The sequence below is a fragment of the Phocoena sinus genome, chromosome 8, assembly GCF_008692025.1.
Source record: "Phocoena sinus isolate mPhoSin1 chromosome 8, mPhoSin1.pri, whole genome shotgun sequence".
Taxonomy (NCBI): domain Eukaryota; kingdom Metazoa; phylum Chordata; class Mammalia; order Artiodactyla; family Phocoenidae; genus Phocoena; species Phocoena sinus.
In genome coordinates, this window is record NC_045770.1 from 15,577,869 (window position 1) to 15,598,176 (window position 20,308).

A 20,308-nucleotide genomic window follows, 5' to 3' on the forward strand; every position below is an offset into this window, starting at 1 on the left:
ATCTATTTCTGTTTGAAAGGGAAATTTTCATATAATTTTCATAAAAATTATAACATTTGAGCTGGACCTAGAAGGATGAGTTGATTCGGATTGGCAGGAATGGAAGTAAAAGAATCAAGCATTTCCAGAGAGAGAGAACAGTGAGAGCAAATGCATTGAACTGTCCATGGTCCCATTTGACCAGAGCTTAGAATGTAGAGGAGAGCCGTGTGGCGTACTCATGGGAAGAGAGGCTGCGACGGTGTTGTGAAAATGAGGGGGCTTCCCTGGTGGTGCAGTGGTTGAGAGTCCGCCTGCCGATGCAGGGGACACGGGTTCGTGCCCCGGTCCGGGAAGATCCCACATGCCGCGGAGCGGCTGGGCCTGTGAGCCATGGCCGCTGAGCCTGTGCGTCCGGAGCCTGTGCTCCGCAACAGGAGAGGCCACAACACTGAGAGGCCCGCGTACAGCAAAAAAAAAAAAAAAAAAAAAAGAAAATGAGGGGTTTGGGGCTCCCCTATAGAAAGGTTAGTCTTTGTAGGACGGTGCTAGAGGGATGGTTAGGAGGCTTTTATAGTGATCCAGGCAAGAGGTAACAGGACTTCAGTGGAAGCAGTGAGATTAGTAAGAAAGAGACTGAAGTGGCCCACATTGGAGGGGCACATTCTTCTGACTTAAGATGATGTGGAACCAGGAGTAAGGAATCAATGTGAACTCCACAAGGTCATCATACCCAGAAGATTAGGAAAGTAGGCACCAGAACCGGGATGTCTGAAAGAGATTGTGGGGGAAAGCTGATGAGTTTAGAATTGGGCATGTTGAGTCCAATTGAATTGGACACGTTGAAAGATACCTAGTAAATAGTTAGAATTTTGGATCTGGAGCTTAAAAGAGCATTTCTATAATTCTTTATAGAGAAGCAGTGTAGTTGAAGTCGTGAAAATAGATGATACTGCCAAAGTAAGTGTGGGGAGAGAGACGGTCAAGGATAGAAATGTGAAGAGCGAAGGAGCTGGGGCCAGCAGTCAGAGGAGGAGAGGAGGGGACTGGGTGGGGTACAGACGGGAAGCCAAGGAAGGGGAGAGAGGCGTCCACAGGATGGAGGCCGTCCTCCTAGGCTAGAGGTCCTGAAAGCTCCAAGAATGATTCTTCTGTGCATCTAGGTGTGGGAACATAGCACTGTCAAATCAACAGAGAAATGAAGAAAAAAAGAAAAGGTTCAGTGTGATCCAGCCAACCACTGATATGTGGGATTTTTTTTCTCCTAAGGGTGTGATCCCTGCAAGAGAGAGCCTCGGCTTTGCTGTTAAGACTCAGGGTTGGCAGGCTGGTCCAGGCTCCTCCGAGCATCACCAGCCAGCTGAGGATGAGCGGACAGTGCGCACGTGGCCCTCACCATTGCCCACTGTCCCTTGCGAGACATTTCTTTGGTGAGAGTTGCCAGTGTTGGGAGAAACTCTAGGTCTGCTGACCCTATTTTGCTCTGTCCCCTCAGAGTCTGTCCTAGGGAACTGCATGGATAGAAGTTCTCCAGGACAAGCAATGGAGCTGCCAGATCACAATGGACTTGGGTACCCAGCACACCCCTCAGTCAGTGAACACCACAGGCCCCGGACCCTCCAGAGACACCACACGATCCAGAACAGTGACGATGCTTATGTATGTGGGCCCCCTCCTGCTTTTCGGAAGTGGGATCCTTGAAAACAGAACTTAGGAATGCGGGGTAGCATCTACTCTCCTTCTCCTCAGCCAGAGTCCAGCGCCTCCGGGCACTAAGGGAGCATTTCTCTGAATCACCGTAGCAAGCGATCCTGAACTCCAGGAGAATTCTCCGTAGAATCTGAGCTCCACATTTGAGACTGAGGAATCAAGAACGGTTGCCGTCTGTTTCCTCTGGTCTTAGTTACTGAACTTCTCCCCAGACAGTCGAAACTCAGGCCCCAGCGAATGAGCCTTCAGGCTCTTGGTTAGTTTTCTGGCAGCTACGTTGAATTTCTTCAGATAAGGGAGCTAATCCACTCGGCAGAGCATCGTCTCCTTCGGGCAGACTCGTAGGCGGCGCTGTCTGATACAGCAGCAGCCAACCACGTGTGGCTTTTCCATTTTAAATGTAATTAAAGCAAAATAAAATTGAAACCTGAGTTCTTCAGTCACACCAGCCACATTTCAGGGCTCAGTAGCCCTTGTGGCTGCTGGCTTCCTGCGGGGCAGGCACGGAACGTTCCCATCCTCACACAGAGTGCTGTTGGCAGTGCTGTCCTAAGACAGACTCCTCATGGTGATGAGATAGGTCAGAAACCTGGCACTGGAAGGCCATGTAGATGTCAAGGGCATCTGACCACCAGCTGAGATTCACCGTGCCCCTCCCTTCCCACCCTACCCCCAGCCCCAGCCTCAGCTTCCCGCGCGGTCACCATTGGCGCATCCCCCTTTAGATGGCCGTGCAGAGGAAGGGAGTCTGGGTGGTAGTGCTTGGGGCTGGTGCTTGAGGCCGGCCGTTGCCTGGGCTCTTTTTTTGGAGGGCACAGCTGTCTCTAGGGGTCCCTGAGGGTAGCGCGTTTTCTGATATCCTTACTTCTTTCCCTAATTGTTTCCTGCAGGTGCAGCTGGATAACTTGCCTGGCATGAGTCTCGTGGCTGGGAAAGCACTTAGTTCTGCCCGGATGTCAGATGCGGTTCTCAGTCAGTCCTCGCTCATGGGGAGCCAGCAGTTCCAGGATGGGGAGAATGAGGGTGAGGGGTGTTATGCGTGGGGCAGCCCGGAGAAGTTCCTGGAGGGGCCCCCCTTCCATGGTCACCAGGGACTACTCCCCTCTTGTACAAACAGCCCATGGGAAGCCACAGCATCCGCAAGGGGTTCTGTCTGGATGCAGCCTTTCCGCAGTTCTCGCGCACCGAGCTCCGGGTCGGGGGCAGGGGCGTCACGCTTCTGCCTGCAGCGCGCTGTTAACATGCTCCTTCCATCACGCTTTTTCTGGTTCTGATTAGAGGGCACCGTGTCCTCATGTCTGTCTCCCTTTAGGACCAGTAGAGGGAGGGTATCATAGTTGCTATAAAGCCCAGGTTCGGGAGTGGGCAGGTCTGCGGTAAATTCTCACTGCCCTTTACCGGCTCCACAGGTCAAGGTGCTTAACCTTTCTGAGCCCCAGGGTCCTCCCTGTAAAGGGACAGAAACAACAGAGCCCCTGTCCTAGATTGTGCTGTGAGCATTAACTAGCTTGGGGGGTTTAAAGTGCTTAGGCCAGTGCCCTGAGTACAGAGCGCGCCCAGGAGTCAGTGTCTGCCAGCCGCGAGGGTGTCCTCCACACCACAGGAGCTGACGGTGCTCGACGGTGGGAGACTGTAAAGGAAGAGGGAAAAACGGACACTGGGGACAACAGGAAGGAGCCTGGCCCCCAGCCACGGTCACTAGCCAGACCGAGGGCCTGCTCTGAGCTAGAGTTCAGGGCTGGGAGTCGGGCTACGGAAGGTTCAGACTTCTCCTCCACCTCCGTCTACCTCTTGCCCACCTACCACCCCGCTGCCTGCACATCTGCCATGTTGCTTCTGGTCTTGCAGAATGCGGGGAGAGTCTTGGAGGTCATGAGCATCCAGACCTGACTGATGGCAGCCAGCATTTAAACGCCTCCTGCTACCCGTCCACGTGTATTACAGACATACTGCTCAGCTACAAGCATCCCGAGGTCTCCTTCAGCATGGAGCAGGCAGGCGTGTAGCAAAAGATGGAGAGTGAGTATCACCCTGGCTGGGGCCAAACCAGCCCTTTGGCCCGGTACCAGCTCCTGATCCCATCAGGAGATTCCTTCCATGTGAACTTGAGCCAGTGAACTTGACAACGCCACTCTTCCCATCAAGGTCTTTGTGTCTTCCTGTTCCTTCATTAAGCGCTACGCTAGTTGTTTGGGGGTGGATGCTGGCCATAGTCCCTTGGTTGAATTATGGGGGATAAGACGTGTTATAGGTGCCACAGCCTCCACAGAGTAAGTGAGCTTAGGGCTTCAGAGGACAGACGGGACCTCTGGCCAGGGTAATGCGAAAGGAGGTGACCCTTGAACGCAGTCCTGAAGGATGAAATTCAGCAAGAAAACATGGCCAGCCAGATTTTGTTAAGGCTGTGCTGCAAGTGGCAAAATATTCCAGAAATGTGTGATCAGAGGCCAGTGGTAGAGAACGGATAAACAGTCCAGTCTGGCTGGAGTAACGCCTAAACGCACACAGCAGGTAGTATCGGTTCTGTCTTTGAAAATTCATTGACAGAAAAGACTTGATGAAAGTTAAGCCACCTGGCAAATCCATACTAGGCAGAACTCTTTAAATGTCTGAGGTAAAGCGCACCTATGTTTTTTTTCTTTTTTAAGTTTTCAGTGGAATATATGAGTCTCTCTCTTTTGAAACTAATTCTCTGTGTCTGCTGCTCTGTTGCAGGTTTATGTACTGCGCGGGAATGAAAAGGTTGACTTTAAACCAACAGTATCTAGCAGCATTGCGCCAAGTTGCCATTGTGTTTCCCTCCACCCAGAATGCCGGCTCCTTTCCTCACATTTGGTTCATCAGCGTGCTGTTCTTTTGGGTTCTGAGGGGGGTTTTGCCACGTTCGCCTGTATGACCAAGTCACCAAGGAAATAAACAGGAAATCCATGTTCGCCACCTTTCGTGAAAGTGTATTTGGTGTATTTGAGTTGGTGGTTTTGTTTGGTTTGGGTTTGGATTATTTTTGATTGTTTTTTTTTTTTTAAAGTATGTTTTCTTTTGGAGGTGATTTTCTTTCTTTTTTTCTTCCTTTCTTTCCTTTTTTTGAGACAGAAGAGCAAAGCAGTTAGTGTACGGTGGCCAGGAGCGCAGAGCCACTCCCCTCCCGGGCCTCCGTCCACAGAGCGCCCTCCAGTCCCTGCACTGCTCTTCGGCAGGAGCAGAAGCTAGAGGGTAACATCCTCTGGAATCTTAGCAGCTGGAGAAAGAGACAGAGGAAGGGATGACAGCCTTTGGCCCTTGGAGAGCAAAAATAGAAACCCCAAGCCTGGAACCTGGAGAGGTCTTCGCTGCTGGGATCCACTGAAAAACATGTCTGGCCCAGCCAAGGTCATATGAGAATGTTAGCACGGAGGCTACGAGTGGCCTGGCGTTCATGGGTTGCCAGTTAGAACATCTGTTTGGTGTGTAACTCGGCTCCCCTCTTACAACCTGGAAAGTTGGTTGCCTTCATCATCCTGCTGGTTCTACCCATGGACTGAACACCCGACAGTGGTACACTATGCTTTTGTGTCACCTTTTATTCTCATTTTATATTGTGCTATAACAAGGATTGTTGCTCCATATATATATACACACATATATATATATGTGGATGTATATGTATACATCCATATATACATCCATATAATGCTTTTCCTTTTCAGCCTCTTTGTCACAGGCAAGAAGAACAGGAGGTTGTCTTGGGTCCTGCCTCTCTCCTAACTTCCCCTTCTCCCTGGGCATGCTCAGCCCCTATTTTAATTCTTGATCATATGTAGGAATTGTTTTTGGTAAATGTTGATATTATTGTTATTATTATTATTATTATTAATAAATAAAAACAAAAGGAATTTTTGTTTAAAAGAGAAATGTTTAACCAGATTCTGTTCTATTTGAATTGTGACTTGCACCTTTTGTTCAAAGTATTTTATTTAGACCTTGTAATTGTGAACCGTTCTCACTCGTGCCAGTGACAGATGTAGTGGTCTCCTTTCCCCCAGCTGAAGCAGTGCATATGCAATAGCTATTATTTGTGTCATTATCTTTATTTTTCTTCGCTGTTAGAAACCAAAGTCTTCTCTGCTGGCTGGGGGCTGACAGAGGATCTGGGTTATCGCCTTCCGATCTTCAAAACAAGGAAGAGGTGTTAAATATCCCGACTCTTGATCCATTTTGCTGGGAAAGCAGAGTAAAAGGTCCCCCGGCGCCTCCTAGTCTTTCATCCTGAATTTGCACAGAAGAAAGCGGGTTCCCAGCATGGCCATCCTGGCGTTGCTGACAGGATCCCCGTGCAGCTTGTCCTTCTCACTGATGTTGGCAGCTCAGCTCCTGGACCCGGTATCCCTCGAGTGGGTTTCTGCAGTGCAAGAGCCTTTCCTGGGATCTCTCCGTGTCTCCTTGCTCCCTAAATCCCCTCCACTTGGTGGGGCCACCAGCTGCTCACCTTCTGGAAGCAACCGAGATAGCCCAGACAGCCACTGTTGACTTCTCCGGGCTCGTTGCACTCCCCATGCTGGCCTCCCACCACGTGCTCAGCCTGTTCTGTTCACGGTGCTGATGGACCGAGCAGACTGCCGCCCCCCTGTGACCACCCAGACGAAAGCCAGTGAGCCTATTAACCGTGCCGTCTTGCGAACTACACTTTTAAAAGATCATCGCTTTGTATTGTAGTGACCAGTATGCGCAGTATATGTTGAATGTATATGAACATACTTTCCTATTTCTGTTCTTTGAAAATGTCAGAGTATTTTTTTTCTTTCTCATTTATGTTGAACTAAAAAAGGATTAAAAACCTCCAGACCCAAGTTGCAGTAAGACCTTTAGTCGTTTCTTGGTGGGCACTTACAACTTAGTAACTTGGTTGGACGGTAGGGGATTGTGCAAATAAACACCTGATTATGACCTTGTGTTGATATGTTTCTTGCCTTTGTGGTTTGGAGTCTAGTTGGGAGAAGCGCTCAGGCTGGAAACTGGAATGCTGGAGGCTGAGGGCGTGTAGCGTGGTGCTTTGAGCAGTGCTTTATCTCACCCCACCTTGCAAGACGAGCATTCTCTAGAAGCCTGAACTCGGCTCCGCTCTGGGTCGTCAGGCACCTGGCTTGGACTCTGGCCCCTCAGAAGGGAACGTTAGAGTTTCCTGAGTCGGGTGGAAAACATTCCTTGAGAGCGTACTATTGAAGGAGTAAAAGGAGGACCTCAAAGAGTTGGCACAGGCTGGGGCCTTTATGGGGTGACCTCAGTCAGCCCAGGGATACGATCAACTATAAGTGTTAGGATGGAAGGGGACTTTCGCTATAGTTTTCCCCCTTTTTCCACGGCTGGACTCCAGAGGGCAGGGTAGAATTTCTAGCGGGGTCCCAGCCATGGCTGACAGATAGCTGATGGAAGGCCCTTCTATGAAGAAAGATTACAGAAGCTGGAAATACGGAGTTTATAGGAAGAAGAGGGAGAGGAGGGAGGCCATGGTGAACCAGAAAGTCGCTGTGGGACTGTTTAGAACAGGAAAAGCCTCAAGAAGGGTCTTCTAGAAATCGTCTGAGTGTGTACACAGGCCCATGGAAGGCTGGGAGTGTCTCTGAAACCAAACAGCGATAAACCCAGATGCCTTCAAACGATTTGTAAGAACCTTTTACGGGAGGTGCCACGCCCTCCTGAATGCAGCCAGGATGCCTTTGAGATGAGCTCAGAGCCCTGCCTCCTGGATGCAGGCCCTGAGGTCTGAGCTCTAGAAGATGGAAGCCCTGCTGACAGATCCTTACTCGTCTCTCTGACTTTGTGGTAGCCCCCAGCCCGTTCCACCGGCACAGATCAAGAATTCGGAAGGCTGGCGTGCCTGCCAAGGAGCCAGACCTCAGCTCCTGCTGCCTCATCTCCCAGGCGGGAGGGCAGGAGAGAATCTTGGTTGGTTACAATGCCCTGCCCTGGGTCTAGATTGGAATCTATCACCAGGAGCTGCAACAAAATTGCCAGATAGTGAATAGGGTGATGGTGGTTGTGGGGATCTCCTCCCCTGATCAATCCAAACCTTCCTAACTTCAAGCCTCCCCTCCCGACCTGCACCATGTGCTTTCCCAGTCAATGTTCTGAGCAGGGCCCGTGATACAGGGCCAAACGCTCCCGATTCCTGTGTCCCCTCTCCAGGCCCACTCCTTCAGATGACCATCTGCCTCCCTGGTGACCCTTCCTTTGGTTGCCAGTGTGGTTCCTTGAGCAAATATTTGCTGAGTGTCTGTTATGTGCCAGGCCTAGCAGGGGACAGAGTCCTCCCAGCGCAGACTGACCAGCACGACGTTGAGACATCAATTGTGAAATGAGTGGCCTGTCATTTCTGAGCAAAATCCACTCCTGTAGCCAGCCAGCCAGCCACACTCCCACACCTGTCAGGGGACCCACTTCAGAAACGGTCACTCTGGAGACTCCCCAGATCAGGGAAGAGGGTGGTTGGACTGCGGGCCTACATTGGTAGGCCCTGCACCCACCAGACAGCTAGTCCAATCCGGGCACTTGGCGCCTCTGACAATGACTGGCTGGACCCCAAGTCTGGTTCTGAGATGTGCTCCGTTTGCTATTGGTGGTGGTTTTCCCATAGGTCTCTGTCCAGAAAGACTCGCTTCTCCAAAATACTAGTAATGAGGGGTTTGGGCTGGTTTAAGCCAAATATCTTACAATGAGATGGAGTAGACACACTAGTGAATAAGTATATTTTAAAAGGAAGCTTCTGGTTTGGTAAGATGCTATCAAACAAGGGCTCTGGGAGTCGGGGGTCAGGCTGCTGTTGGCTGACAGGCAACCATCAAAGAGCTAGAAGCCAGGCCCCCTGATGCCCTTCCTGCCAGCACCGAGCACTTAACGGCTGAAGGACGCAGGGCGGCTCTTAGCAGCTCTCAGCTGCAGCCTTCTCACAGACACCACAAGGAGACTATCTGGCCTGCTGGCCTTAAAGGGACAAACTGAGTTCGTCGTGAAACTGCTGTGGCCACTGAAGAACTGTGCAGATGTCAAACACTAGGTTTGCTCTCATCGTTTCAGTAGTGAACCAAAGAGCAGGGCAAAGCAGTGCCCAACCGGTAGGCTTCTGAGGCCCCCCGCGTGCTGGCTAGGAGGATCTCTACCACCACCACCACCACCCCCTCCCAAGAGGAAGGAGCCTCTCGTCCTGAGACACCCCTGAGCTGCCCCAGCAGGGGACCGGCCTCCCTCAGACTCTAGACGACAGGCAAGGGAGCTGGGCTGGCCAAGTGGCAGCCTCCCTCTCCGCTGAGCCCACAGAGCCTTGGGGGTGGGTCAGTCTCTCATCTCGGCACGTCAAGGCCACGCAAAGAAAATGTGATTCCTCGCCGTACCCCACTTCTGCCACCAGAAGCGGAGGTCGTAGCTCTGGTCCGCTCGCCGTACCCCACTTCTGCCACCAGAAGCGGAGGTCGTAGCTCTGGTCCGCTCGCCGTACCCCACTTCTGCCACCAGAAGCGGAGGTCGTAGCTCTGGTCCGCTCGCCGTACCCCACTTCTGCCACCAGAAGCGGAGGTCGTAGCTCTGGTCCGCTCGCCGTACCCCACTTCTGCCACCAGAAGCGGAGGTCGTAGCTCTGGTCTGACAGTGCAAGTGTGCTCAGTGGGAGCAGGGGGGCAGAATGGCCGAAATGGGATTCTGGGCCCCAGAATAGTTACTGTTTACTAAGTGCCAGGTCCCTTTCAGTTTTGCCGTGCATGTTCAAATGTAGTGCTTAACACAACATAAATGTATTATCTGACAGTGCAGGTCTGGAGGTCAAAAGTCCAAAACAGGTCACACTAGCCTTAAAGCATGAAGTCAGCAGAGCTGTATTCTTCCTGGAGGCTCTAGGGAAACTCTGCTTCTTTGGCTCTTCCAGCTTCTAGAGGCTGCCCGCATTCTTTGGCTCATGGCCCCCTTCCAGCAATCACATCACTCCAACCTCTGCTTCTGACCTCCCACCTTCTTCTCCAACTCTCCCTCTCCTGCCTCCCTCTTGTGTATTTAAGGACCCTTGTGATGGCACGGGCCCACCTGGATAACCCAGGATAGCTGCCCCACCTCAAGGTCCTTGTAATCACATCTGCAAAGTCCCTTCTGCCATGTAAGGGAACAGTCACAGGTTCCAGAGAGTAGGACATGGATGTGTTTGGGGGAGGGGCTTATCCTGCCTGCCATGCGTGCTACCCCTACGATGACTCCAGGAGATGCATGTTCTATCATTATCTTCACTTCACAGATACGAGACTGAGCTGAGGTGGAAGGAAGGTCTGGACCAGCCCAGGTCATACAGCTAACAAGCGACAGAGCTGGGATTGAAACCTAAGGTGGTCCAGCTCCAGAGCCTTCCGCTCTGAGGAGAAAGGCATGAGGCTGGCTAGAGTGGGAGAGGCCTGGAGCCCCGCCACTCCGGGGTCTGGCAGACGGCACTCCCCGGCTGGGTTTGAGAACATTAGGGAGTTTCCTGAGGAGGTGGTGCAGAGCCCATTTCTGCCCTGGGTCCTCAGTCCAGAGACCTCGGTTCTAAGTCCAGCCCTGCCTCTAACTCCCTGGGACACCAGGGACACTGGGCAAATTCCTCCACTCTTCAGTTTCCTCATCTGAAGATGGTGGGTGGGGAGAGGCTGATCTCAAAATTCCTCTCGACCTGCACGTTCACAGGTTCTATGACAGGGGCCCTGCAGGTGACCTGGTGTTGGGGGCTCACACACCTTCGAGGAGAAACCTTACAAAATGGTTCTGCAAACACCAACAAGCACACGGTACTGATTTACAGGATTTCCCTGGGTTCGTCCTCCAACCACCCCCATTCTTATCTTCATTTTACTGATAGGAAACCAAGGCTCAGGGAGATTACATAACTGGCTCACAATCCTCCTCCAGGATTTTGCACACTGAAGGCAAAGATGAAATAAGAACCTAGGCTCCTGCCACTAGCAGTCCAGAGGTCTTTCCCTGACACCAGCCATCCCTAAGGGCTGGTGTCCATTCTCACCTGTGTGGGATCCAAGATCAATATGAACAATGCTGGGACTTCCTTGGAGGTGCAGTGGTTAAGAATCCACCTGCCGACCTAAGTGTCCACGGACAGGTGAATGGATAAGGAAGATGTGGCACATATATATAATGGAATATTGCTCAGCCATAAAAAGAAACGAAATTGAGTTATTTGTAGTGATGTGGATGGATCTAGAGTCCATCCTACAGAGTGAAGTATGTCAGAAAGAGAAAAACAAATACCATATGCTAACACATATATATGGAATCTAAAAAAAAAAGAAAATGGTTTTGAAGAACCTAGGGTGAGGACAGGAATAAAGACACAGACATAGAGAATGGACTTGAGGACACAGGGAGGGGGAAGGGTAAGCTGGGATGAAGTGAGAGAATGGCACTGACATATATACACTACCAAATGTAAAACAGACAGCTAGCGGGAAGCAGCCACATAGCACAGGGAGATCAGCTAGGTGCTTTGTGTCCACCTAGAGGGGTGAGGTAGGGAAGGTGAGAGGGAGACACAAGACGGAGGGGCTATGGGGATATATGTGTACGTATAGCTGACTCACTTTGTTATACAGCAGAAACTAACACACCATTGTAAATCAATTATACTCCAATAAAGATGTTAAAAATAAATTAAATTAAAAGAAAAAAAAAAAGAATCCGCCTGCCAATGCAGGGGACATGGGTTTGAGCCCTGGTCCAGGAAGATCCCACATTCCGCAGAGCGACTAACTCAGTGTGCCACAACTACTGAGCCCGCGCACCACAACTACTGAAGCCTGTGCGCCTAGAGCCCGTGCTCCACAACAAGAGAAGCCACCACAATGAGAAGCCCATACACCACAACGAAGAGTAGCCCCGCTCGCTGCAACTAGAGAAAGCCCGTGTGCAGCAACGAAGACCCAATGCAGCCAAAAATTAATTAAAAATATTAACAATGCAAAGATCTATGTATCCCATTTAAGCAACTGTCCTTTATTCTGAGGTTATGCTCTTTTGGGTTTTTTTTTTTGAATTTCTGAATTTTATTTTATTTCTTTTTTTATACAGCACGTTCTTATTAGTTATCCATTTTATACATACTAGTGTATATATGTCAATCCCAATCTCCCAGTTCATCCCACCAGATGGGAAGGTTTGGGCCAGGTGGGGCGCAGCGGTGGGTAAGATTTTTAACATGACAAAATAAAAATTGGCAGCTCTGTGTTGGTCTTTAGAATTTGTTTGGAAACGTTAGAGGTCTCTGACATCTCAGAGTCTGGGAGCCACTGAGCGCTGTCCTGTCTCTCTCCCCAGGCAGCATCCTAGCACAGGGCTCCCTTTGCTTTTGGATCTGGGAGGTCTGCAAGGGCCTGGAGAGGGCGGACGACGAGGAGATGCGACAGCACTGGTGGGAGCACCGTCTAATGCCTTTGTGGGGGGGGGCAGGGTGGAGGTGAGACAATCTCCCTGGAATGCGAGGGGACAGCGGGGGAGGACACCGCCTGAGTGGAGAAGTCCCAGCCATCGCTGGCAGCTCATGTGTTTTTCTTCCTTCCTCCCATTCACCTACTGCACTGGCACAATGGACAATGGCCGGCACACAGCCCCGACCGAGGAGAAGGGGCCGGGTGCAGCTGACCCAGACTCTGGGGACCCGCAAGCCTGCACCCACTCCCTCCCACCCCTGCCTGAACCCTTGATCCCTGGCCCTGCAGCCCTCACAGTTTCCTGTTTGCCTGCTCTATTTGCCCGGCCCCAGGGACAGAGCTGATCCTTGAACTCTGAGTTCCACATTGTCAGGACCAGTGAGCGGTGGCAAGGCCTGGGCTGGCCTTATCAGCCTCCCACAGCCCATCCCCTGCCTGGTCACATAAATAGGCTGGGGGAGAGCCGGCTGTTCAGAGACTGCTGGCCATTGAGGTAAGTGCTGCAACCTGCTTCCCCCAGCTCTAGGCATTTGAGGCTCAGGCTTTGGGATCCTGGTTCCAACCTCTGCCCCATGCTGGGGCTCTGGACACCTGGCCCTCTCCTACCCTGTGCCCCGCCCCCTCCTCCCGGGCTACAGTGAGATGGGGCGCGCGGGCTCCTTCAAGCCCCACTCAGCCGGGCCCGTCTTCTCCTCCAGGTCACCCACGTCCCTTCAGGATGAAGGCCGTGCTGCTGACCTTGGCTGTGCTCTTCCTCACCGGTAGGTGCCCCCAACCTAGGGAGCTGACCATCGGGGGGCGGCTTCTCTCCGAACCGCTGTGGTCCACCCTCCTGGGCACGGGGAGCAGAATTTCTCCCTCACCCCCTTCTCCCCTACCTAGCATTTCAGCTCAGATCCCGGTCCAGAGCCTGACCTGGGTCTCCCCTCTCACCTCCAGGGAGCCAGGCTCGGCATTTCTGGCAGCAAGATGACCCCCAGTCATCCTGGGATCGGGTGAAGGATTTTGCCACCGTGTACGTGGATGCAATCAAAGACAGTGGCAGAGACTATGTGGCTCAATTTGAAGCCTCCGCTTTGGGAAAACAGCTCAAGTAAGGACCCAGCCTGGGGGCCTGGGGCAGGGGTAGGGGGTGCCGGTGCTGGGGGTGGGGAGGCCTGTGGGAAGAAGCAGCCAGACTGGCCGAATCCCCACCTGCTATTTGATGGGCCCCATAGAAGACCTGGATGGAAGACAGAAGTGGGATCCCCACGCAGGGTCACAGCCCCCTAGCAGGGGGCAGACCCGTGCTGCCGGGTCAGTATTCATGGCACCGCGCTCTGCCTGCAGGTGCAACAAGCCCCTTCCTCTTCCTAACTCCCTTCTTAACTCCCTCCTCGGCTCCGGCCAGCAACAGGATGGCTGTCTTCAGAGAGGAGAATGGGCTGGAAGGGTGGAGACTAGGTCCTTAAAAGGCCCGGCTTCGGGGACAGACAGGACTGGGTACCAAAACCAGCTCTGTCTCTTTCTATCTCCTCTGTCCATCTGGTCAGTGGGATGCAGTGGGAGTGGGGGGCGTGAGGGGGGGGAGATCATGGATGGGAGAAGCCAGGCTGAGGGTCTGCCCCCAGCTACCGCACCTTCAGGGACAGGTGTGTCCAGGTGTCACCCCAGGTAAGCGGGGGCGCTGGGCTGCAGCTCCGGGGGGCACCGGGGTGTCTGCGAGGCCTGCCCTAAGCCCTCCTCTCTCTACCCCCTCAGCCTGAAACTCCTGGACAACTGGGACAGCCTGACCAGCGCGTTTGCCAAAGTGCGCGAACAGCTGGGCCCGGTGACCCAGGAGTTCTGGGACAACCTGGAAAAGGAGACAGAGTCGCTGAGGCAGGAGATGAACAAGGACCTGGAAGAGATAAAGCAGAAGGTGCAGCCCTACCTGGACGAATTCCAGAAGAAGTGGCAGGAGGAGCTGCAGATCTACCGCCAGAAGGTGGCGCCGCTGGGCGAGGAGTTGCGCGAGGGCGCGCGCCAGAAGGTGCAGGAGCTGCAGGACAAGCTGACCCCGCTGGCCGAGGAGATGCGCGATCGCGCGCGCGCCCACGTGGAGACCCTGCGGCAGCAGCTGGCGCCCTACAGCGACGACCTGCGCCAGCGCATGGCCGCCCGCTTCGAGATGCTCAAGGAGGGCGGCGGCAGCCTGGCCGAGTACCACGCCAAGGCCAGCGAGCAGCTGAGAGCGCTGGGCGAGAAGGCCAAGCCCGCGCTGGAGGACCTCCGCCAGGGCCTAATGCCCGTGCTGGAGAGCCTCAAGGTCAGCATCCTGGCCGCCGTCGACGAGGCCTCCAAGAAGCTGAATGCCCAATGAGATGCCTTAGGCTCCCCTCGCCATCAGTTTCAGTTTCTTAGAATAAACATTTTCGGAGCGGGAAGGGTGTGATGGGTTGTATGTTTTTTGAAGCTTCGATGATGATTTTTAAACAATAAAGAGTTCTCCAAAAGCCAAGAAATTCTCTTTGGGGAGAATGAGGTTGGGGCGGGTGGGGGGAGTGACGCTGGAGGGGACTCCAGGCAGGTGTGGCCAGAGGGCAGGGACACCTGTTGATTTCCCAGTGGAGTCATCAGCTCGGAACTGAGGCCTCTCAGGGCCTTAATGCTCGAAGACCTGCTTGGCCGGGGGGCTCAAGAGTGGGGACAGAAAGGAAATAATAGAGGACCAGGCATAGTGACAGATAATCCAACGCAGGTGCCCTGAAAGGGCCTCAGGCAAGAAGTAGTGGCTTTGCTGGGAGGAGTAGGTTCCCTGTCCCCAGCGTTTCCCATGGGCAGAGGACAGGAGCCTCCCCCAGCCCTCCTACTCTAGGGCAGGTGAGGCCGACGGACCGCAACGAGCCACTGGAACTTGAAGGATTTGGGCAGGTTCAAATGAAGGGCTTGACACTCGCTCCTTCATCCTTTATTAATGCAAAAAATACTTTAACAAACACATCCCTTTTCCTTTTTCACAAGGGCCTCGTGCCATTCCTCACACTCCCACCCTGCCTGGAAATAGCTGCTGTTTCCTCGGGCTCAGCTGTGCCAGCCCCATCCTTGGGGCTCCAGCCCTGCCAGCCCCTCTTTTTCTGGCCTGAGTCAGAAAAATAGTCAGCACCTCTTGCAGGTAACTAGCACATTTTAATCCCCAAAGTGTTTTCATATCCATCATCTTACTGCATCCTTCCCCAGATCCTGGGGAGACTGCCATGAAATCGATGGTATGGATGCAGAAGCTGGAGCTTGGAGATGTGAAGTCACTTCCGGGGTTGAAGAGCAGGGTGGTCTAGATTGCCCCTTTCAGACCTACGTGCTCCTGAGCATCCATGATTATTAAAAAACCAATAAATAAATTTGTGGCCAGGCATTCAAGTTCATATGGACTTGAGTGTTTACAGCCGGCCCCTCTTCACACTCAGGTATGCACACCCCCATGTGCATGCTTGTGGCTTCACAGACCTGCAAAGATCTGGGCAGTGCATTCGTGGAGCCTTCCCTTCCCTCTCCGCTCAGGGCCTTTTGCCCTGGTGCTGGGAAATCTACCCCTCCTCTACCTCCAGTGTATCTTAACAGCTCTCGGATAAAGGAGTGGGCTTTTTTTTAGTTCCTAACCATCCTGAGCTACAATAGGCGTCAAGCCCAGATTTGGGTGAGAACAATTTCCAGGTGTGGGTGCTGGGACCCCTGGCCAAGTTGGGCCCAAAGAGAAGCCCAGGTGGACTTCCAAAGAGAGAGCAGACGTCTCCAAGTGGTGCTGGATGTCCTGACACCACCAAGATATGTCAAGGAGCCTTTGACACCTGGCATGGGAGTAACGAAGCCTTTTTCTGTGTCAGCTGAGCAGAATGTGGACAGCTGTCCTGGGCTTGAGGTCCAGCTCTGCCGTTTGCTGACTCAGTGACATTGGGCACGTGCCTTCACCTTTCTGAGCCTGAGTCTTGTCATTGGAAGAGTGGGGGGGGGGGGCTGCTCAAGTAGTCTGTAGTTCTGGAACTCTCTGACGTGAACATCTGTTGGGGACTGGGGACACAAGGGGCGCAGCCTGTGTTGGGTGACCTTGGGTTCCTCCTTAGTTCCCAGGACACTGGGCCCCCCCACTCCAATCCTGGTCCCAAGGGGACAATCAGCTCAGCCTGTAGTGACAATGGCAGCCATTTACCAGGTGCCTCTGATGTCCCAGGTGCTGTGCACTGTCTCTTTTCCTTCATTCATTCTCAACAAACCTACAGTGGATGGGGTATCATTGTACCCACTTTACAGATAAGAGACTGAGGCTGGTATGAAGTGATAGAACCAAGACTAGAGCCCAGATGTATCTTACTTTAACTGCTACCCCCTCAGCTTCCTTCCCTCAAATGTGGTTGAGGGGCCAGGTGGCCCGGCCGGGGTTGAGGGGCCAGGTGGCCCGGCCGGGGTTGAGGGGCCAGGTGGCCCGGCCGGGGTTGAGGGGCCAGGTGGCCCGGCCGTGGTTGAGGGGCCAGGTGGCCCGGCCGGGGTTGAGGGGCCAGGTGGCCCGGCCGTGGTTGAGGGGCCAGGTGACCCGGCCGGGGTTGAGGGGCCAGGTGGCCCGGCCGGGGTTGAGGGGCCAGGTGGCCCGGCCGTGGTTGAGGGGCCAGGTGGCCCGGCCGGGGTTGAGGGGCCAGGTGGCCCGGCCGGGGTTGAGGGGCCAGGTGGCCCGGCCGGGGTTGAGGGGCCAGGTGGCCCGGCCGGGGTTGAGGGGCCAGGTGGCCCGGCCGGGGTTGAGGGGCCAGGTGGCCCGGCCGGGGTTGAGGGGCCAGGTGGCCCGGCCGTGGTTGAGGGGCCAGGTGACCCGGCCGTGGTTGAGGGGCCAGGTGGCCCGGCCGTGGTTGAGGGGCCAGGTGGCCCGGCCGTGGTTGAGGGGCCAGGTGGCCCGGCCGGGGTTGAGGGGCCAGGTGGCCCGGCCGGGGTTGAGGGGCCAGGTGGCCCGGCCGTGGTTGAGAGGCCAGGTGGCCCGGCCGGGGTTGAGAGGCCAGGTGGCCCGGCCGGGGTTGAGAGGCCAGGTGGCCCGGTCGGGGCAAATCCGCTCCGGAGTTTTGATGATCACACACAATCTCAATTCTGATGACGACATAAAATGTCAGGCGCAGGGCCTGGCACAGAGCACACACTCAAGACATGTTACACAGCACTTGACAGTTTATCAAAGTCTTGCCAAGCCTAGCATCTCCTTTGCTCCTCCACGCAAACCTGTGGAGGCAGGCAGTGTAGGTAGGGTCATTCCTACCTTACCCCACGCAGCTGCTAAGAGGTGGGTGGGACACCAGCCCCAGGCTTGCCTGAGTTGGAGTCAGTCCTGAGCCCACCCACGGAAGAGCCCTGGCCCATTCCCGCGCCCAAACATACATGGCACGCGTGGGACATCCCACTCATGGCAGCTTCTTGTTCAGCTTTATTGGAAGGACAGCACACCCAGGGGGTGGGCCAGGTCTGGGGTGGGGTGGGAGGGCACTGAGAATGTCGTCCCTTTCAAGCGACCTTTGGGGGCAGCCCTGGGAGGCGCCAGGACCCAAGGAGCTGGCAGGATGGATGGGCAGGTGGACTTGGGGTCCCGAGATCTCAGATGGCCTCAGGTGAAGGTGGTGTGGGGTTCGGGGCAGAATCCCAGAATTCAGAGAACTTGCCCTTGAACGTGCTCCAGTAGTCTTTGAGGGAACTGAAGCTGTCGGTCATCCAGCCTCTGAGGGTCAAATCAGTGAGGGGAACAAACAGGGTGGGGATGAGAGCCGGTCTCTAGGCAGTGGCAACCATGGGGCTCCCACCATATCCCCACTGCCCCTCCCAGCACCTTCTCAACTCCACCCAGCAATGCTCCAAGACCTCAGGCAGGGACCCCCTACAGCTGCCACCCCAGGAAAAGACGGCGAAGGTGATGATGGGACCCCCAGCACAAGCCAAATCCGAGTTTCTCCAGGTGGGGGCAGACCTTCGTGCTCATGGGTCTGAAGCAAGCCGGAGAGGGGTGATTGAGTGGGGAGATGTGTAAGGTCAGGACTGCCGTTCTAGTCTAGGCAAATGAGGCGCCCCAGAATTGTACATCCCCGTGGCTCTGAGTGGGGCGGGGCCGAGGGAAGCAGTCTCTCATTTAGAAAATCGTCAGAGGGTTGATTAGCTGCATGAAATGGGGCAGGTCACTTGGTAAAGTGAGCCTTGGTTTTCTCATCTGCAGAATGGGGAAAATAATACCCACTCCACAGCAGGTTCTGAGGACTAAAAATGTTTGTGAACGCCTCTGCTATGGAAATGCCGGCCAATGCGGGTGAAGTGGAGGCGGGGAAGGGGGCTGGGGAGAGTAGAGGACTAGTGGGCAGGGGCAGGGTGAGAGAGGAAGGACCGACTTCTGCTCACATGGGCCCCAGGGCTTGGAACAAAGCAGAAACACACGCACACGCGCACACACACACACACACACACACACACACACACACACACACCCCGGGCTGAAATTGGGTCGGAAGAAAGGAGGGACGACAAAGGGATAAGAGGCGGGATTTGGTGCCCTCTCCCTGCGAGGGAGCCTGTTTTACAGACAGAAAGGCTCAGAGAGGCGCAGGTCCTTGGTGGCCATGGGAAAGCCACAGCCCGCCTCTTGGGTTCTCACCAAGTCAGGGGCAGGTGGGGGGCCGGGGGCAGGGAAGGGAGGGAGTACCTGGCCTGCTGGGCCACCTGGGACTCCTGCACGCTGGTCAGTGCGTCCTTGGCAGTCTTGGTGGCCTGCTTCATGTAGTCCTGCATTTTGCCCAGAAGGGAGGCATCGTCTGCCTCGGAAGCTTCTGTGAGGAGAGTGGGGCTGAGTGGGGTCGATCAGCCTCTGGGGAACCGTGGCTCCTGCCCAGGCACTCATCAGGGCCCGGCATCCCCAAGCCACCTGCCAAGGGTCCTCCAGGCAGATAGCGGCCCATTCCCCGCCCCCAGCCCAGTCCCACAAGCTGCTTACGGGCAGAGGCCAGGAGCGCCAGGAGGGCAGCAACGAGGAGGACCCGGGGCTGCATGGCACCTTTGTTCCTGCAGGGAAGTGTCCTGTGAGGGGTGCCCCACGTCCCCCCACTGCCGCTGGGCCCTCCCTGGGGAGACGCAGTGGCCCCTTAAATAGGACCTGAGCTGGGTCAGGCCAGGAGGAGGAAGAGCCTGTTCCCGTCCTAGTATGGGGGAGGCTATGGGCTTTCAGATAGGGTACTTGGGGGACCCAGGCCAGAGAGAGGGAGGAGTGGCATGGAACAGAAACCCCACCAGACTGGGAATCAAGACACCTGGGTCCTGGCCAGGCTTCCGCCACTAAAATGCTGTGTGACTCTGGGTGGCTTTCTGTACCCTCCAGACCCCAGTTTTTCTGCCTGGGGTAGGACTGGGGTGTCTATGGCTTCTTCCAGTCCTAAGCATGCAGAATGCATGGGAAATGGAGCCAGTGCCAGCCCCAGCTCTGCCACTACGCTCTACGTAGCTTTGGGCCGGTGACCTTCCCCCATGGACCTCGGTTTCCCCAGAATGCCTTGGGGAGGGGACGCTCATTGAGCCCTAAGGCTTCCTCGGTTCTAGCAGGCTCTTCTCCAGGCTTTGCTGGCTGCGCTGGGCAGGGACCCCCGCCTGGCCCTCTCCATCCTGCTCTCCTTTTCCTCCTCCTCCTCCCCCCAGGGGGCATTACCTGGAGCAGCTGCTTCTTGGGATGAACTGAGCAAGCAGGCAAGAGGGTTCTGACCTGTTTTATATTGTCCCCAGGGCAGCGGGCACTGAGGGCCCAGGGAGCTGGGCAAAGGTCACCTGCTGATCAATCTAGACCAGGGCCTGAGAGAGGGTAGCCAGAGGCAGTCAGGCCTGCTGGGAGGTGGGAAACCTCTAGAAAGCTACGGGTGCCCATGCTGCTCTCTGCTACCCCTGTAGCCCACATGGGCTCAGGACCCGGGGGTGGCTTGGGCCTGGGGAGATCCCATTCCTCCTGAGCAGCCTGGCTCCCCAGGGAGAGGCTGGCGAAATGGGAGAAGGGATTAGAGGACAAACCTCAGCCCTTCACACTTGGGTTCCAGGTCCTTCCCACCCCTCCACCCCCCCGCCCCAAGCCCTGACAACAGCCTGCAAGGGGGGTGGGTGATGTGAGAGGGGGATGGGCTGTTTCAGACTTGGGAGCAACTCAGCGGGTCGGGATGGGGTGCCTAGAGTGAAGTCACAGAAGA

At 54.8% G+C, this 20,308-nt stretch overlaps 3 protein-coding genes across 3 annotated transcripts in view; 2 read left to right on the top strand and 1 right to left on the bottom strand.

The window, feature by feature from the left end:
* SIK3 (SIK family kinase 3) overlaps window positions 1-6,617 on the top strand; it is a 256,996-nt gene extending 250,379 nt beyond the window's left edge. The window contains 4 exon segments of the mRNA XM_032640277.1: window positions 1,475-1,638; window positions 2,580-2,712; window positions 3,538-3,708; window positions 4,405-6,617. Coding sequence (XP_032496168.1) covers window positions 1,475-1,638; window positions 2,580-2,712; window positions 3,538-3,695 — 455 coding nt within the window. The 3' untranslated portion in view covers window positions 3,696-3,708; window positions 4,405-6,617.
* A 5,800-nt stretch (window positions 6,618-12,417) lies between these two features.
* On the top strand, window positions 12,418-14,595 carry APOA1 (apolipoprotein A1). The gene is made up of 4 exons (XM_032638706.1): window positions 12,418-12,609; window positions 12,815-12,877; window positions 13,056-13,209; window positions 13,857-14,595. Exons 2-4 carry the CDS (start codon window positions 12,835-12,837, stop codon window positions 14,455-14,457), a joined length of 798 nt encoding a protein of 265 aa, XP_032494597.1. The 5' UTR covers window positions 12,418-12,609; window positions 12,815-12,834; the 3' UTR covers window positions 14,458-14,595.
* Window positions 14,596-17,659: 3,064 nt separating this feature from the next.
* Window positions 17,660-19,797, bottom strand: APOC3 (apolipoprotein C3). The gene is made up of 4 exons (XM_032641661.1): window positions 19,783-19,797; window positions 19,078-19,145; window positions 18,790-18,913; window positions 17,660-17,820 (listed from the first exon to the last, which is right to left on the bottom strand). The coding sequence occupies exons 2-4, from the start codon at window positions 19,130-19,132 to the stop codon at window positions 17,700-17,702; spliced, it is 300 nt and encodes a 99-aa protein (XP_032497552.1). The 5' UTR covers window positions 19,133-19,145; window positions 19,783-19,797; the 3' UTR covers window positions 17,660-17,699.
* Between the last annotated feature and the right edge of the window lie 511 nt (window positions 19,798-20,308).

Coding starts and splice junctions, on each gene's coding strand:
- APOA1 (XM_032638706.1), top strand. CDS start 12,835: ATGAAGGCCGTGCTGCTGACCTTGGCTGTGCTCTTCCTCACCG. Junction 12,878..13,055: donor GGCTGTGCTCTTCCTCACCG/GTAGGTGCCCCC, acceptor TCTCACCTCCAG/GGAGCCAGGCTCGGCATTTC. Junction 13,210..13,856: donor GCTTTGGGAAAACAGCTCAA/GTAAGGACCCAG, acceptor CTACCCCCTCAG/CCTGAAACTCCTGGACAACT.
- APOC3 (XM_032641661.1), bottom strand. CDS start 19,132: ATGCAGCCCCGGGTCCTCCTCGTTGCTGCCCTCCTGGCGCTCCTGGCC. Junction 18,914..19,077: donor GGCGCTCCTGGCCTCTGCCC/GTAAGCAGCTTG, acceptor CTCTCCTCACAG/AAGCTTCCGAGGCAGACGAT. Junction 17,821..18,789: donor CAGGTGGCCCAGCAGGCCAG/GTACTCCCTCCC, acceptor TTTGACCCTCAG/AGGCTGGATGACCGACAGCT.